The sequence below is a fragment of the Cloeon dipterum genome, chromosome 3, assembly GCF_949628265.1.
Source record: "Cloeon dipterum chromosome 3, ieCloDipt1.1, whole genome shotgun sequence".
In the NCBI taxonomy this organism is placed as follows: Eukaryota; Metazoa; Arthropoda; class Insecta; order Ephemeroptera; family Baetidae; genus Cloeon; species Cloeon dipterum.
In genome coordinates, this window is record NC_088788.1 from 15,150,250 (window position 1) to 15,168,266 (window position 18,017).

An 18,017-nucleotide genomic window follows, 5' to 3' on the forward strand; every position below is an offset into this window, starting at 1 on the left:
ATTATTTATCAAACGCATTCAGCAGCCAGTGGCGCAATCATTCCGGTTCCACTGCACGCACACGCACGCCATATAAGCACAGAAATAGAACTGCATGATGGTCGAATGCTCCACTTTGGTTCCGATACGGAGTATTTTGAGCAGCCAAAGGGTTCTAATCCGATTTTGATAGAAAAAACTTATTAATCGCAATGACATGGCAAGTATAATGATAATTGGATTGAATGGATGACAAAGTGAAAGTAAATTCCTGTTAAAATGGAACGAGTAGTCGAATACATGATTAGAAGTTTTCTTCTCATTGATTCATTTGGTTGAATTTTTTTAAATTGAGTAGAATTTATTAAAAAAATATGTATTTTATGTGGGTTGATATAAAACAACAGTTTAAATTAATTTTGCTGGGAGGCGCACCAGCGTCGATTCACATCTCTTGAGTGACTACCACCTGCAGAATATGTAAAAATTTCTTCAACAGGATGCTAGTTTTGGCACCCTTCCAGTGGCTGTAGGGACAAGGACAAAATGTCTGTCGTTTCGATCAAAAACCTAAGTGCGGGAAGGCGAAAATATGGCCACGCACATTATGGGCCCAAGCTCCTCTGCTGCGACTCAAGCCCCATGTTATTCCCTCGGGGGTAGGACCCAGCAGAACAGTTTCTAAAAAAATATGGAAATCTTGATTTTGAATGGGGAGATTGTGGGAGCCACTGGATTAGCATGCAAACTTTGTTGCTGATTTTCTTAGAAATTTAAACGGTATAAAATCAGGGAAAAATTAGCTACTATAGAGAACATTTAAGATATTGAAGCTGAAGGTATTTTTTTCAGAGTGCTTCAGATCAGATCCACTTCAGAACTTTTCCTTCCATTTGAATGAGCACAACCTTCAATTAAGAAGACAAGAAAATATTTCCCTGGTTGCCTCCTATCAAGCGAGCTTGAAGAGGAAAAGTGCATTTAAGTGGGTCGCGGGTCGCCCTCGCAGCTGCAACAGAAATGACCGCCTGCTCCGAACGGAATCAAGTCCCTGGAGTTTGTTATTGTGTTTTATCTTGTGCCAACGAGATTGCTTCTGCACGGATGTCAAGCGCAGGAGGCTAATTTTCCTTATTTACGACGTCCTCTGCGTTTGAATTCAGAATACAAATCAAAGCCTTCCTTCATTCCTACAGAAGACAGAAAGTTTTCCTTGGCATGCACATGGCAAAATGAGACTTATGAGAGGTCATGAAATGAAATTCCTCGGCAGCTTTTAACGCATATGTGACGTTTATTTAAAATACATGTATACATTAAATGCAAGTTGATCCAGGTAGATTCGCTTTGGCAGTCACGCAAAAATAGAACACATCGTATATACACACACTCACATATTATATATCTCTCTTTTTCTCGTAACTCGAGCGTAAGTATAGCATACAATATTAATAATATCTCAAAAGTGTCAACACAGATAGAGATTCCACAAGATAAAACGTGTCAGGTTGATAAAGCGGTGCACCTGAGACACATTCCCGGCTTCGAATTCATCAACAAAATTATCAAATGAACCAAAGGAAAGTTTAGTCATGAATTCCATTGATTTAAAAAATCAGTGTATTTGGATCAATTTAATTGAGCGAGTTTTTCATCTTTAAATAAAGTATACATTCGGAAATTTGTAGAAAGGATATATATTCAAATTTAAATAATTAGGGGAATACTTTAAATAAATTTATTTAGAGAGCGAAGCCAAAGAGAGTTTTCAGATCGCACGCCATCGTGCGAATAATATTATGTATGTGGAGCCAACAAAAGGTGGAATGGAACGTGTGGTTAAAGTTTGGTCCTGGTGGTGTTGGCGACGTGCACGGCGGAGGGCGAGCGGCCCTCGGAGGCGCCGCCAGAGCTGCCGGCGCCGCTGCGCTTGGGCAGGGCGCCGCTACTGCAGTAGAGGCTCATCTTGCGGCCGCCTGCCTCCTTCGCCAGGTCGCAGGTGATGTTGCCACTGCCTCCGCCGCCCCCACCACCTCCGCCACCACTCCACATCTTGCACAGGCAGGCACGGAAGTTCTCCGAGAAGACGCCGTACAGCAGCGGATTCACCACTGTGTTCAGCAGCGCCAGGGTCAGCGCCCACACAAAGTGACATGACCTGCAACACCAACACAAACATTTTTTTTGCAATTTCTACTAATCATTTAAAATGTTTTCGTCGGGTATCATTTATTTCGTTTTTTTTCTACAGTATGGACATGAAAGTTTAAAAAAATCCGTTTTGGTATACAACTTTAAACTCACAATTGAATCATAGAATTATTTTTAGTTCTGCTGTAGCTAAAAGAAATACAGAGATAGAAGATGTAAAGGCTTTCAGTTATCTGCAAATACAAGGCCTTGGCCCCTGAGCAAAAGATGCAATTTGAATGAGAACATCAAGGTTCTATATTATATTTATTTTCTGAGTCTAGTATTATTCTTTTTACTTTTCAGACAGTTTCCAATTTGGACAACAAATTGATTCCGGACAAATTTCAGATCCTACAGACTAATTGAAAAAACCCAATATAACCAGGAAAAATTCAATTAGTACGAAGTAATACGCGTCCCCTTGAATAGAAAACAAACCATTTTGAGTCACAGAAAAAATGGCAGTTTTTATAAGAAAGATTCGGGCTGCATTATTGTGCTCCTTTCCTGTCCTTTAGTATTTTCCCTGGTATTTATTTGTTTTTTTATACCATCTTCCTCGAACTGAAACTGTTGCTGAAATAGTTGACTAATGAATAAAAACGACCATTAAAGAAACCGCTCGAGGAATGTTCTATCTGTTGAAATAAAAACAGAGCGTAGTATTTCATCGTCGACAAAAGAGCGTCATTTTATTTTTTCAACCTTACAATTAGCTTAACAACCGAAGCCCTATTTAATGTTACAACATTTAAAAATTGTAATTTTAAAAGTCATATGCTAACTAGCCGGAAAAACAAATTGACGTTCTTGGCGACGAAGGAAACACAATGTTCGTTTTTTTATTTCTACAGTAAAAAACCAGTCATAAAATAATAAACAAATAAAAATTAGAGGCTTAAAACTTAAGCTTGCGGGTTTACTACCTCCCGAGAATATTGATTACAATGCGCTTGATGAACACGTCAAAATGCCGTGCTGAAAAATGTGAAGTGAATCGCACCAGCAGCTCATCTAACCCCCCAGAGAGTCTATTAAAGGATGGAAGTTATTAGGTTTATTATGGTAAACTGAATCAAGCATATTTCCCCGTTAAATTGAAGAAGCGGACTGATCAGGCGTCTGATTTAATCTGTCCAATTTTTGGTGTGAAGTCTGCAAACGCCTAAAAATACTCGCCCCTACACTCTCCCCCTTCGCTTCTGGGGTCACGACGGTCGTACCTCCAGCGAAAAAGATAGGATGTAACGCGTACAAACGTTCTGCTGAAAATCAGCAGAGAGGAAGGGGATAATATGATTTTTGACAACATCTGACTTAAAATTACATTACTATGACATTTGTCTAAGTCCCAAAGAGGTTTTACTCTTTTGAAGCTCCAAAAATTGCTATCCTGTAAAATAATAAATTTTTCTTTGGTGATCATTCACTGTCGAAAAACACTCAATTTCAATAAAATCATCACCATTAATAAAACAGTTTCCTTATCAATGCTAAAAAAGATAAAATCATACCTGAGAAAGTAGTCGGTGAGGGGGGCGTCGTTGGGGCGCTGTCCGTCGACGTAGATGAGCACCAGGACGAGCGTGATGGGCAGCCACATGAGGAGGACAAGCAGCACGTTGAGCAGCAGCAGGCGGACGACACGCAGGTGCTTGGAGAGGCGCTGCTCCTCGTGCTGCGTCATCGAGACGGAGCCGCGCGGCGCCGACAGCCGGCTGTTCACGGACAGCTTGCGCAGCGTCTTGTTGAGCCCCACGATGCCGCTGAAGCTGATCTGGCTGTCGCGACGCACCTTCTCCGCATGGTTGTCGCCCGTCCCCGCCGCCGTCTGCGACACTGAGCAGCTCGCTGGCACCAGCCACCGACTACGAGTCGTCAACAGCTTGTGGAAGATGCGCTGGTAGTGGTACACCTGTCCACAGAAATCATGGTTCTCTTTGATGTCGATTTTTTGGCACTCAAAATCATTACACTTCTGGATTTTTTGGGACCGAGCAGAATAGGAATTGAAAATCATTTTTATTTTTAAACCAAATTTGAATATTTTACATGGATTTTAAGCGGTCAACGTTTTTTCAGATCACGAGAACATTATATGAGAAAAATGAATAAGAAAGTAATATTTGGACCTCAATTTAAATCGTGATCATTGCCAAAACCTCCTAAATTTATCAAATAATGGGAGCACACCTTTTTATTTTGTAAATTTTGGTGTTTTTTTCGATACCATTCGGTAGAGTTTGAAATAAGATGACAATTTGCCAAAGGAATAGTTACCGCTATTTATGGATCTCTATAGATCCATTTCTCCAAAATTTCAAAAATGTTTTAAGTTTGAAACTGTCATATTTTATTGAAGATCTGCTCAGCGAGCAGCAACGCAAATAGTTAAGTTGCAAACCCCAAGTTAGTAAATTAATTTACCAATAAGAATTATTATTTAATCTTGATATTGTAGAAAGACTGTATATATACACATTAAAAACAATGTGGTTTGAAAACTTGTTTAAATAATTTCTACGAATTTAATTAGTTCATGAACGCGACCAATGTCAACTTTGCTGCTCGAGAGAATTAATTTGTAGACGTTTCTTGTCAATTCGTGAACGAAATTCGCTTTCAACGCGTCTGATCTCGTTCCATGCTGTCGCCTTTGACGTCAAAGACAGACAAGAGGCTGGCTGACTGAGTAAAGTGCACCTTGCGAAACATAATACACACCGCCTCTCTCTCGCGCGAAAGAAAACATTGTGCAGTTTTGCTAAATTAGCTCAGTGCGCGCGTTAGAACGCTAATTAGCTCTGCGTCGACGAGTGTGTTCTGTTTGCTGGCAGAAACAATTTTGCAATTTCGCGTGTAAATTACTCTAGTCGGGCGTGGCCACTTTATCATTTTGAAATTGAGTTTCAGGCACAGCACGCTAGAAATTTAATTTAAAAGTTGTGAAAGCTTACATTTTGTACTGTACACGTTAGGTGTGAAATTTAACACTTTTAATTAATGGTTTATTAAACGCAAAATATGCGTGCAACAAAATTTAACACTTTAAAATGTCAAATTTTACATAATTTTAGAGACACATTAATCTAAATGTTTTGTTTCAGTAAAAGTACATTACTTAATTTTTTATTGATGACCATTTGTTTATAAATTAGCAAAACTTTAAACTATAACAGTGTTTGGAGTCAAAACCTGACAGCAACGAGGACCAGTCCAATATTAGCAAAGAATGAAAAGGTCGAGGTGAAGTGAAAAATTCGTTTTTTTTTCGAGTGTTGAAGTGCAATTTTTCGAATATAAAACAACACCCACGCAGAAATTTTCAAACAATTTCACATATCATGTGACAACTATTTTGACATATTTTAAAAATTCTTAAATCCTGAATCCTGAACTCATTTCCAAATTGTAGTTAGAAAAAAGTTAACAGTAGTAACAATTGAGGACATTAAATTTGGTATTTGTTCAAATGGGTTCAGCAAGAGGAATCTAAAGCAAGCACCTTTTTATATTTCCCAAAACTGCCCTGTAAACCTGTATAAATATTTTATCGAAAACGACGCAATCTGCTATTCAAGACAAATTTCCCGTGTAAATTTCTAAAAGTTTGCTAGACCCCGATCATGCTAAATATTTCGTCTGACCCGTAACATTTCATCTGCTATTTTTAACATTTTTTTTGTATAAACACCCAATAATTAAAAGATTGTATCATTCAATCAGAGTCCATAATTTTTGTAATTAAAACAAGGAAGATTAAGAAATAATACTTACGAGCAGCAGCATGGGGAGAACGCAGGCGAAGAGGATGGCGGGGACGGTGAAAGCGAGCGAGACGGTGAGCACGGCCGTGCGCGGGAAGACGAGCGTGCAGATGAGCACGTCGTGGTGGTCAATCGGATGCTCGACCTGCTGCACGTGGAACCACAAGGTGACCGGCATGAAGAGTAGCGCGGCCATGGCCCACGTGGCCACCATCAGCAGGCCAGCACGCTGCGGCGTGAGGCGGGAGCGGTACGGCGGCACCACGATACACCGGTGCCGGTCCATGCTGATCAGCGTCAGCGTCCACAGCAGCACGCTCCCGCACACAAACTGAAACGGAATAATATTCAAAGGTTAGTTAAAATGCACCTTGGAATTCAAATCGCCAACATTTTTAACGAAAAGCGACATAGGTTAATTCTAGGATTGGGAATTTTAGACGCTTTTTAACAAAAAGACGACTTTTTTTCGGTGGTTTTGGACCGCATTTTGATTTTTTTTTTTACAAAAATGCAGAGCAATTCGGGAATATTTTTTTCAAAAATTTTACCATTTTAGAAAACACAAATATAATGGCAAAACACGGCTTTTAGCCATCTTGTCCTGATTACAAGATTAACAAAATTGGAAATGACACTTAAAATTTTTTGAATTTTGAAACTAAAATAAATGAGGAATTTATAGTTCTGTAATTTATTTAAAGAACCAAGCTTTATTTATCAAGCCGTTGCCCGTTTCAGTGAAGTGCAGTGCACCCCGTTTCAGATTTTGCACCTCATTTCAGAATTCTGAAATGGGGTGCAGAGCCACGCCGCGAGCCTCGCCGTTAGCCAGCAGCCGCCTATATTAGGCGAGCCACCGCAGCCGCGAGATTTAGGCGGCTAAGCCAGTTTAGCCAGCAGCCGACAAAAATTGGGCGGCTCAGACCTCTTAGCCGTTGTCTCCCATCTCGCATTGCTGCGTGCACGCTTTGCAAATATCAGTTTGTCTGCTGTGTTTATGTGTGTGTATATAAATTGGTGATTGGAAATTTTGCGTGCTTTACGCTTGATTTTATGTGAATGTATATTCTATAGAGGTAAAAATTTCAGTGAAATGGGCTGTTCATTCCATTTCCTACTAAAAAGCATTTGTGATTTTTGCCCGTAAGCATAATGAGTGACAAACTTTTATCTGAAATTTTATAAATGAGAAGGAAAGGTCGGAAAAGCCCAGCGGCGATTGAACTTAACATAGTTACCTTTTCCTGGCAGCTTTAGTCGATTTTTTGACCAAAACAGTTTGTTGGATGATATTATAAAATAGCCATCATTTTGAAACAGTTATTTGTTATGCAACATTATCAAAAAAATTTGAGTGTTAAAAGGGAATAGAAATCTTCACTAAAGATCGATCACAATGAGATAAAATATGATTTGTGCATCGAAATGGATATCTGGTGTTAAAACAATGAAATGCTGGTGGATAAAATCAAAATTAAAAAAGCAAAAAATTATGTTTTTCGATTATGATAAAAGTATACATTTTTAGATCTCACACAAGTCGATTTAGTTTATTCCAGCCAAAAAAATGCACATGTCTGTTGATTTGAGGAGGATATTAAATGACATATTTTTTATTCACAATTCAAAAAGTTATTTTTTTGCCGGATAAGAGGAATGTTTTTATTTTATTAATGTAGCACCGCAAAAAAAGAGAAGAAAAAAAATTTGCAAATCAATTTTTATCCATTTAAATTAATCAAACTAGAATTTAACAATACAAAATTCATGTAAAAACTTTTCCAGTCAAAAATGCTTTATAAATTTCACACGCAATCTGAACCTTAATCTTGTTTCAGCACAAAAAATTTAATTCGGGCAGTGGCGACCACAGAACGGATTGAGCGGGTGCAAAGGCCGAAAGGCTGGGCATTGGACGGATTAGAGGTGGAAACGTGAAATTGGGCGGGTGGAATGCTGCAGAGTCGACGGGGTGAAAGGCGTAATCGAGTTTCACGGGCTGCAAAGAGCGCAGCGCAACAGCAAAGCAGGCGCGCTAATGCAATCACCGCGGCGGAAAAGCGGCCTGCAGAGGAGCATGCACGGCCCTTGCTTCTCTCTGGAGAGGGCTGTGATTGCACTCTGAATATTATTGGAAAATTGCATCTGGGTCGAAAGGGCACAGCTCTTCTCGCACCCCATTTCCACTCCCACGCACATTCATTGATAAAATTTGCAGTAGCTACTGAGCAAGAAATTTATTCAGGGGCAACACCCTGAGCGCCACGCACGTGGGTGTCTATTTTTTTCCGGTTTGACCGAGCCACAAGCAGGTTAGTTTCGCGATTAATTAATTAAACTGCAACAAATAACTGGTTTTCCGAAGATAACAGAAATTCTATGACGAACGAAAAAGTGCAAGACAAGTCAAAAGCTCGGGGGATCGCATTTCTTTTCTAAGATGTCTAAATTTATTTGCATTCCATTTCTGGACATGAAAATGGATTATTTTAGCAATTGAAAAATCAAAAGATATACAAATTGGAAAAAACTTAATCAATCTATAAAATTTCCTTGATTTCCAACTGTTAGTGGGTTTCCCTAATTTTATGCGACTCAATAATTGCCGCAAATATATTGCGGTTATTTCCGGAAAATCGCTTGTTTAGTCAATTGTCCGTCCTTTTATCAAAATCTGCGACGCAGACGGAATGCAACGAGGAAAACACAGTCGGACTTGATTATGAATGAAAAAGTGCGGCGCGCACTCTCTTTTAAATAATCGAATCGTCGCCCGCCATGGCGCGCAACAAAGTGGCATGTGCTGTTCGACTACGAGCGCGAGTTGCGAGCGGAAGAGTTGCTTGCGTAATTAGGGAGACAGAGTGCCGGCTGGGAAAAAAGAGGCTTTTCTGCGCCTCCACCGATCGATCTTTAATACCTCTCCACTTCAGCCCCCGTGTTGTGCATTGATGTTTAATGCGCCGCGTCCCACCTGTTTGTTTGCCAGCCGGATTTCCACGCTACTCAACAGCTTTCCGTTTCCCTCTTGCCGGCGATTTGGAATTGGAAATTTCAGACCGGAACGCAACAGTTTGGCTCGGGTGTAATCCACACCGTTGGCACTCGATGTTCGCAGTTTTGTCCGTCAGGATTTTTCCACTGTGACGTGGATCGTCAAGGGAATGAGCAGGCCTTACCATGGCTGGAAAACAGAACAAAAACCTGTTTTTTCCAAGCGACCAAAAATTGTTCCTGGAAATTTCCCGCGAAACATGAATATTGTGTGTGATTTTAAGAAAGAAGACCCTCAGTTTTTTAAACAGGTAGAGATACTAGTTTCATTTAATATTTAGTCAAACTTAGAGGTTAAAATATGAAATAGAAAAGTTAATAATGTGGCTGTAAAGTTGTAAGGAAAGTTAACAATGCGGAGAATGTTTTATTAAAAATTAATTATTCAACCATCTTGTCTTTCTATCTAAGAGGCACATCATCAAGTAAGCCAGGTCAGCAATTTTGTAGCGTCTTTTAGGTATGTGTGTAGAAACTAATTAATAACATAACTACTTATTTTTCAACGTCAGAGATAGGATTTTCTATTTTTATTGATTTTATTTTTATAGTTACATAACACATAACTGCTATGAAAAAGTACGGCCTTTTAGGAGAAACACTGGTCATAGGTATTCTGTCCATTTTCCGCCCTCTTGCGCGAAACTCTGATGGATGCAAATACTTTAAAACACGCCGAGTGCCACGGTAAATTAGAGTCGTGGTGGCAGAGCTCCGACTGACCATTTGTAATTCAGGCAGAGCTTGCAAATTTAGACGTGCTTTCCGGAATAGTAAATAATGTTCAAAGCTATTATGCGAAATAGAGTTTGTCAGGTTTCAAAGGTCTCGTCTGTTTTTAATGAGTTGCATGATGCTTTTTTAGTTAATGTTTACTAAAGGAAAAAGCAAATTTCGTAGGCGCAAACTTTGTGAGGAGAGCACGGCAGCAGCCGCCGGTCAAATATCTAAAACTTCGTCCCAATATTATGTATGCGCATTCCGTATGATCCAATATCGCCCTCTCGGAGAAAGTAAACACTCGCGATTCGCTGCTGGAATTTCCCTAACTTTTGTTTTGTTTGCTTTTGTACGTTCCAGGGCAAATTAACGCTTTCCTATATTCCTCCGTCGAACTACTTTCGTGTCGTAAAACATTTCTTATTCATCCATCAGCAGACGATCTCGGGTAAATTTGCATTTTGATCGCGTCGCCACGTCCTTTCCGCCGCCGCACAGCAAAATGGAGCATGTGGTCACTCGCAAATTGGCTGGGCTCGCCGTAGCAAAAAAGATTGAGCTCGAGTACACCTCAATTTCCCGGCTCCTCTCCAAACGCTTTTGATACACATCAAAAAGCAAACTGTAAGGGCAAAAAGCCACCATTTCGTTTTTATTGAAGAGAAATCTATTAGGTAGAAACCAAATCGACGTTTTTTTTAGCTCTGAGAGCAGGCAACATATATATTTTATTATTTCTTGATAAACTACTACGCCACATTTGTGGATGGATACAATGAGATTTTAATTTCAAAACGCTGCTGTTTCAGTTCCTCCGGCATCAATTAAATACGTTTCAACGATCTGCCTAACCGGCCGTTGAAAACGATTGCTGCTCTCATAGTTGTGTCCACTCATCAAAAAGAGATCAAATGAAAGTCATCATTCACTCCCGCAGCCATTTTTTGGTTTATTAATGTCGGCTTGGTTTCACCCGTTTCACTTTAATCAGTGTACATTTTCATGAGCAAATACAACATGTGAGAGCATGAAATAAAAAATACGCTGAATTTTGGTTCAAATTTCGGACCGATGTTAAAAATCTGTGTTAAAATTTGTATGACGCATACCTATAGCCTATAGGCTGCTGAAATTGCGTTGAAATCGTTTTTTTTAAAGAGATGCGTTTGAGGTCAAATTTGCATTGGAAATAAAAAGCAAATAGTTCTTGCGTGTCATATAACGAAGAGAAATTGACTTGTCGAGCGACGGGCGGTTGAATCAGATTAAAAAAGTTGTTGAAGAGCAAAAGTTTTCTTGCACGGAGCGAGAGAGCGAGTGTCAACAACAATGTTGGTGCTTATTTGCCTTTTCTCAGAGGGCGGCGCGGGGGGCGGAGGGCGCGTTGCAGCAGCTAATCTGCATCTCGCTCGCGCCTCTCGACCTTGCTGTCGTTGCTGAATAATGCACATGTGAAAACGTGCCTTGATTATCAATGTCTTTTTTATGCATTCACGGGACGAGCGAATAAAACAAAAGTGATCATTAGAGGGAGGGTCGTGAAAGTGAGTTGCACCGCGCATTGCTGACTAATCAATATCGTTTGCTATTCGGAAAAACTGCTCAAGTCACGATTGTCTTAGCACTTCCGTAATTGCACAATCATTACTTTTCTCGGCATTTATACAATTTTGCTGAGACAAATGTAAAATATGAGCAGTAAAATTGTAAGATGTAACTCTTGAACTAAAAAAATAATACGAAATCTGGGTCGCGAATATTTTTGCTATGAAAATCTAGAATTACAACACGTATTTTATTGGAACAAATTACAAAAAATAAATAACATATATTTTATTGTTAAAATTTTCTGCTGTTTTGTAGCGTTTGAAAGTGCGTTAAACTCCTGTTTTTCACAACCCCCAGCTTGAGCTCGAGACATGGAATGTTTTATGTGTTTTATGTATATTAGTAGCGGCGGGATAATTAAATGCCGCGGCTTGAGCTTTCATTTAATGTGTATTTTTGTTGTCGGGAAGAGTGGACTGCGACGCGAAACGCGTTCTATTTCTGTCGTTCTTGACCTCTTCCCGCGTGAGTCTCGGCTCCGGCTTAATAAATCGACGGCACACTCATTTTAATCCGCAAAGCCTCTTCCAGACTCTGATCATTTTAAAGTAAACAAGATTCCTAGCCAGTGCAAGAGTTCAACGTCTCGAAATTAAGTTAACCCCAAAAAAACATAATTTATTGCAAAATATTTAGAAAAAATCTACTTTCTCTCGTTTGCATAGGATTGACATTGCAAAACTCTGGATAATCCTTGTTGCCTACACAAAAACTAATCCCTAAAAATTCAATAAAATGCCAAATTTAACCTTGATTGCGCTGTAATTCTTATATTGATTTATTTAGAATCTGAAAAGATTGCTGGTGAAACGAACAAAAACTGCATTGTAGCGAGCATTTGTGGTACAAATTGTTAGGTATTCTCCACGTACACCGCACTTGCACCTTTTAACTCAAAACCGAATAGCCCAGTTCTCTTGAGCTAATGATTGGGGCTAGAGGGTAGCGCGCGTCTGCCTGTATTAGGTTTTATTTGGTCTGGCAAACCTTCATTATCCAATTGAGGCTAACAAAGTTTCGCTTGCCTCCACGGCTTTGCCGACATTATTTATTCGCTGCCGGCGTGCTGAGAGAGCATCTTGCTGCTGTGCTGCGAATTACTCAATTACAATCCCTCCCCCTCGGTAGACAGGCAGGCAGGCAGGACGGCCGGCAAACAAACATTTCGCTAATAGCGCGCCGCCTCGCAATTGAGGCCAGCCAAGGCCGCTCTCGCTTTTGTCTTTGTCATCTGCGAACGTGCGGCCAGCAAATTGATTTCCAGAAAAACTTTTGCAATTACCACAGCGACCGAATACACGATTGATTAGGGGGTAGCATCCCTCCCGAGGCATTTCTCGCGCTCATCAAACTCTTGTCTGGCTGTAGAACAACTTTGCCGTCTCGAAAAATTGAGCCAATTTTTCAAAAGTCACAGCAGGCGGAGGAGTTTGAAGCTAAATCCAGTCATCTACAGACACCATTGGAGCTAAATCCCAGCCAAGAATTAAATTACGGGCCAGCAAAAAATCTCTGTGGTTTCCTGTGCAGATAAAATCTCTTTTGAAGTGCGAAAATTGGGGTTGGCTGACGCTGACGACTACTTCAGGCCGCAAGCCGCGATGTTGTTGCTGCTTTGGTTTTTTTGCTGACGTCACGATGCAAGTAATTTGTTTTGTCAGCAACATTTGGACTAAATTTTAAATGAAGGTGATATATTAGCTTTTATCAAATAGTTTTGAGAAGTTGTCGTTGTTGTTTATATTTTTTAATTTGATGACATAAAACTGTTGAATTTTTAGTGCCACATGAGCATTCAAATATTATCTCAATATGCTCCTTTGCCATTATCATTAGTTAAAAATCAATATTCTTCTAAAAAGTGTTACATTTTAATTTCAATTTTCAACAAATGTCCAGTTTAAATTTCATCCTACAATCATTCAAGTTGAATATGTCCATGATATAGGAACCACAAGTTTCAGTGCACCCTCTTTTTTGCCAAAACCTAAAAAATTCGACACTTTAATACACACAAAAATAGGTTTTAGGAATGCAGTCTATTTTTAAACCAGCGGAATCAAAATCCCAACGAGAACTAATTCAAAAAGCAGTTATTTTCCTCCGAAAAAGACAATTTCACGCAAGAAAGCAATATTAACTGGCACGTTTTTTAATAACAATCTTTTTTCTCTCGCGCTAGTGTGAAGCTATTTCCGAGTTTCGCGCGTGAGCGAGTCCAGAGACGATCGCTAGCTCGGAATGCTGTCTAATTTCGCGGACAAAACAGCTGCTCATCCCCAGACCTCGAGATGGAAATGCAAGGTGACATGTTTGTCTCCTGGCTTTTTTCTCTCGCGTTCGAAAAAAAATTGATTAAGGGCCGCGGCGCACTTGGAATTTTGCCACTTTGGCCCATAATAGAAAGCATAAACATCTCGGTGTTTACGCCTCCAAAATACGTGTAAATATGAACCGACCACAGCGAATTATACTGCCTTACGCACGCTCGTAATTCTTTTCCAATGCTGCTCGTTGTAAACGTTGGAGAAATTGAAACTGGGAAGATGGAAGAAACAAACAGATTGGAAAAAAACACCGAGTTCTGGGAACAAATATCCATTATTTGTCGATTGTTACTTCGAGCATTAATTTCAAGTGCATGAAACGATGGGTTCGATGGAGGATAAGAAAGTAAAAATACTGCGCATTTAATAAGACCAACTTAAAAAATCGTTATTATAGGTGAAAGAGGCAATATACGGGATGTACAAACAGAGCAAAGCAAAGAGAGCCAGCCAGTAGAGCCTATAATAAAAAATAAATAACGTCGTTAGTGACGTTATATTTTTGTACTTGCCTCGTTCTAGATCCCTACATGCGCGCAAAGCTTTAACCTAATTCAAAGTAGGACTGCATCAATTTGATTACAGTTTAATTGTTCCAGGCAACAATTTCGTCATTGATGACGCATCGAGGTTCTGGTGAATGTCTTTGTCTCTCTTAAACTAATAAGCAAAACGAAGGGTCCGATTTTTGTGAAAGTTTCCTTTATGGCGCTTTGTTTAAGCCAAAAATAAACGGACAAAGGAATGGAAGATTTGCGGATGAAGTCTATCTATTGTTTGCGCTTTGCGGAGCATCCTAAGATTTGTAATACATTTGTGAATTCGGTTTTTTAATCAATTAGCAAATTGAACAAGCAGAAATAAAAAATACTCTCAATGTTCATATTTTGATCCATTATACAAATGTAAATAAATTCGGTAAAATACGAATAAATTCGGAAAAATCTAAAAAAAACTACAGCTACTGCAGTAGTTTTGCGGGGCTTTATGCAGAATAATTTTATATATTAGAGTATTGTGGTTGCAAACTGACCTGAGTGTAGGGCAGAGTCTTGCAGAGGACGTCACCGAAGATCCATTGCTGCGTGATCCTGGTGGCGGCGACGAGGGGCGCGCTAAGGGCGAACACCAGGTCTGCCAGCGCCAGGTTGAGCAGAAAGGCGTTGGTGACGGTGCGCATCTCGCGGTAGCGGAGGATGGCGGCCGCGATGGCCGCGTTGGCCAGCGCCGAGGTCACCACGACGGCCAGCAGCGCGGCTGCCTCCAGCACGGCCGCCGGCCGCCGGGCCTCGCCGCCGAACTCGCTGTAGAAGGAGAAGAAGACGCGTGGCCCCCAGCCCGAAACTGTGTCATTGCCGAACAGATACGATGCGTTCGGCATCACTTTCTCACGCACACCTGCCGAACAAAAGGGTCCAGAAAGGATAAATCAATGCCGGTTTCTGGGAGAACACGTTATTACTATTATTAGAGATTTTAACTCTCACTTATATACAAATACATCAACAACACAAGCCAGAAGCAATAAAAAAAGTGAAAAAAGGCAAACAACTTGATGAAACCTTGTTCTTGGGAGCAATGTCGAAATAGGCCCGCAATAGACATTGTAAGAACTAAACAAAATAATACATAAAATATCTGGGTCTAGAATATTTTTGTTATGAAAATCTAGAGTAACAAAACAAATTTCATTTTTGGTCCAGAAAGGATAAATTAATGCCTGTTTCTGGGTGAACACGTTTGTTGCTTTAAAAAATATTGAGGCTTTATAAAGCATTTTTTAAAATGCTCAAACAATGTCGAACGAGGAAGTGGAATTTGTCCTGGTTACAAAATAATGCCAGATTTACGTAACCTTTTAACGTAATGTTGGTGTTTTTGACTTTTTTAAATAATATCTTTTGTTTGGAACGTTACACTGTAGCCAATCAGGAGAAGAATTTTCAGCAAATGCTTTTTACATCATACTTAAATGATTACATTTTAAAGGTAAATGATGAAATATTATCTGATATATTAGGTAATATAAAAAAATTTTCAAGAGTTTTTCATAATTATTGGAACTCATTTCTGTAAAAGAAGGATAGCAGAAGATTTTTTCAACCAACTTTTTTTTAAAAAAAATAATCTGACCCATTTGAGCATATTTAGAGTTTTTTTTGCAAGTTTTCGTTGCAAGTGGCACAAAAAATATTAAATAGCTTAAAATTAGTTGTGCTTATTTCACTGTCTCATGTCTTTTGGAAGCTTATAATGCAAATTTTGATCGTATAAAAGTCCAATTGATAGTTTTTGGTATTCATTTCTAGTTTTGGTTTATATTTTATTATTTTTTCAAAATAATGATAAAAAGTATATCAGGTTTTTTCTTAAAAAAGCAAATTAAAATATAATATTAAATTAGACTATTTAATAAAAAGAACGGTTTAGTATTGATCGTGAACGAGGCTATTATTTAACAGCAGAGGGTATTGGTGCAATACTATCCTACTCGCACTAAAAGGTTTCCAATCGTATTAATTGATTTCGGGTAATATTGAATATTTTTGTTGAAAATACAAATACTTAGAAAATGTTTTTGTCAGTCAAATTTTTAATTACAGTTGAAAAATCCATACTCGACACCTTTTTTAATTTTCCACTAAATTAGGACTAAATTTATACTTCTAGCCAAAATAATGACACTTATACATGATTCTCCTTGAAGTATATCGTTTTTGCAATATTATGCTAGTTCTGCTCTCCGTTTCTTAAAATTATATTGATTGTATAAGACTTTGACTTTGAAACAACAAAGTAAATAAACAAATATTAAGTAATATATTATATTCCTTAATTATTCAATTACAAAATTTGTTAGATTTGATGATATCGTCGGTTTTAACTGTAGTGGAAAGTAAAAGAATGATTATAACTGAGAGAAATCGCACATTTCTGATTATAATGTGGCGTAGTAAGCAAATCTGATAAGGTGAGCCAACAATTTTCCTGAATTTAGCTTAAGATTTTCTATTAAATGCGGATAAAATATTTGACAATATTTTACATGACAAATACGATCAATGGAAATTAAAACCTTTTCAACAAGATCTGTTTCGCAGAGAATTCAAGAAAAAGACAATAAAGATTAACGCATTTCGTACTCACTTCTGTGGTGGACTGAGTGCTCAAGAGCTTCTTACGGCCGGCATGACTCTTCCCAGGAGTCGGCGGTCGGTGGTCGCGGCGAAAGGAAGGAGGGGTGCGTGCGTCCGGCGCGGCCGTTGCAGCTGCTGTGAGCGCGAGACAAGAGCAGAACACTCCCTATGCCCAACGGAGACGCTGCCTCACTTGGCTGAATGGAGGCCGAGCGCGCGCCACCAGCGTGCCCCAACCCCCACCAACCCCGCGCGCGCACCGTGACGTCACGCTCGCCCACCTGGCTGTGCACCTTTATCTTCTCTCTCGCAACGCGCTCTGATGCATGACTCCACTGCACTTCTGCGTTTTGTCTTTATATTATTTTTCATTTCATTATGTGTATGCATAATGTTGAGTAAATGATTTGGGAGAATTAATTAGGAAATAATAAACAAGGGTTCAGCAAGGAAACGGGCGGGGAGGCGCACCGGCGCTGACTCACCACTAGCTGGTTTTCGCACCTATCCCAGTGGCTTTAGGGACAAATGTCTGGCATTTCAATAAAAGCCCTCGGTGCGGGGTGGCAAAAAGATGGCTACATTGGGCCCAAACTCCTCTGCGGCCACTCGGGTCTAATGTTATCCGCTCGGCGGTGTTATTGGGATCTGGTGAGCTCATTGACCACAGGACGTGCTGAGCAGAGTTTGCAAGTTTGTTAAAATAAACGCATCCGACCTAGAAAACTTTCCAAACAAGTTTCACAGAGTATTTTTAAAAATCCAGAAAATAATATATTCATTGAAAGTCTTAGCTCACACAGTAAATTTAGCAATGACCAATAACAAAGGATGTGACAGAGTGCCTTTTTTCATCAGTTTTGATTTGAACTATTTATTTAATTTATTGTACTTTGTACGTAGCATAAATTATTTTTTTCTAAAGGGAATTTACGACTCAGTGTTTTAAATAATGGTAATGAAATTTCGTGCAGCCTTGCTAAAGTCTACAAACATATGATTATTCCAGACATTAAAAAATGACAAATTGATTTATTCATCTGGCCATTTTTATAAAATCCATCGTATGTAAAATGAGGCTTTTAAATTTAATTTTAAAAGCTATCCTCATGTTAAAAGCCATTTTGTATCTCTGCAAAGCTCAATGACACATTTCTTTCTCTTTCTGTAGTACTGGAATTTAATTAATTGACTGCAAATTAAAAATTGCATTCTATAACAATTTCTTT

General features: G+C 39.2%; 1 protein-coding gene across 1 annotated transcript; it reads right to left on the reverse strand.

Moving 5' to 3' along the window:
- Positions 1 to 1,253: 1,253 nt before the first annotated feature.
- On the reverse strand, positions 1,254 to 16,968 carry LOC135940325 (free fatty acid receptor 4-like). The gene is made up of 5 exons (XM_065485167.1): positions 16,799 to 16,968; positions 14,685 to 15,049; positions 5,950 to 6,270; positions 3,687 to 4,087; positions 1,254 to 2,137 (listed from the first exon to the last, which is right to left on the reverse strand). Exons 2-5 carry the CDS (start codon positions 15,030 to 15,032, stop codon positions 1,819 to 1,821), a joined length of 1,389 nt encoding a protein of 462 aa, XP_065341239.1. The 5' UTR covers positions 15,033 to 15,049; positions 16,799 to 16,968; the 3' UTR covers positions 1,254 to 1,818.
- Positions 16,969 to 18,017: the final 1,049 nt, after the last annotated feature.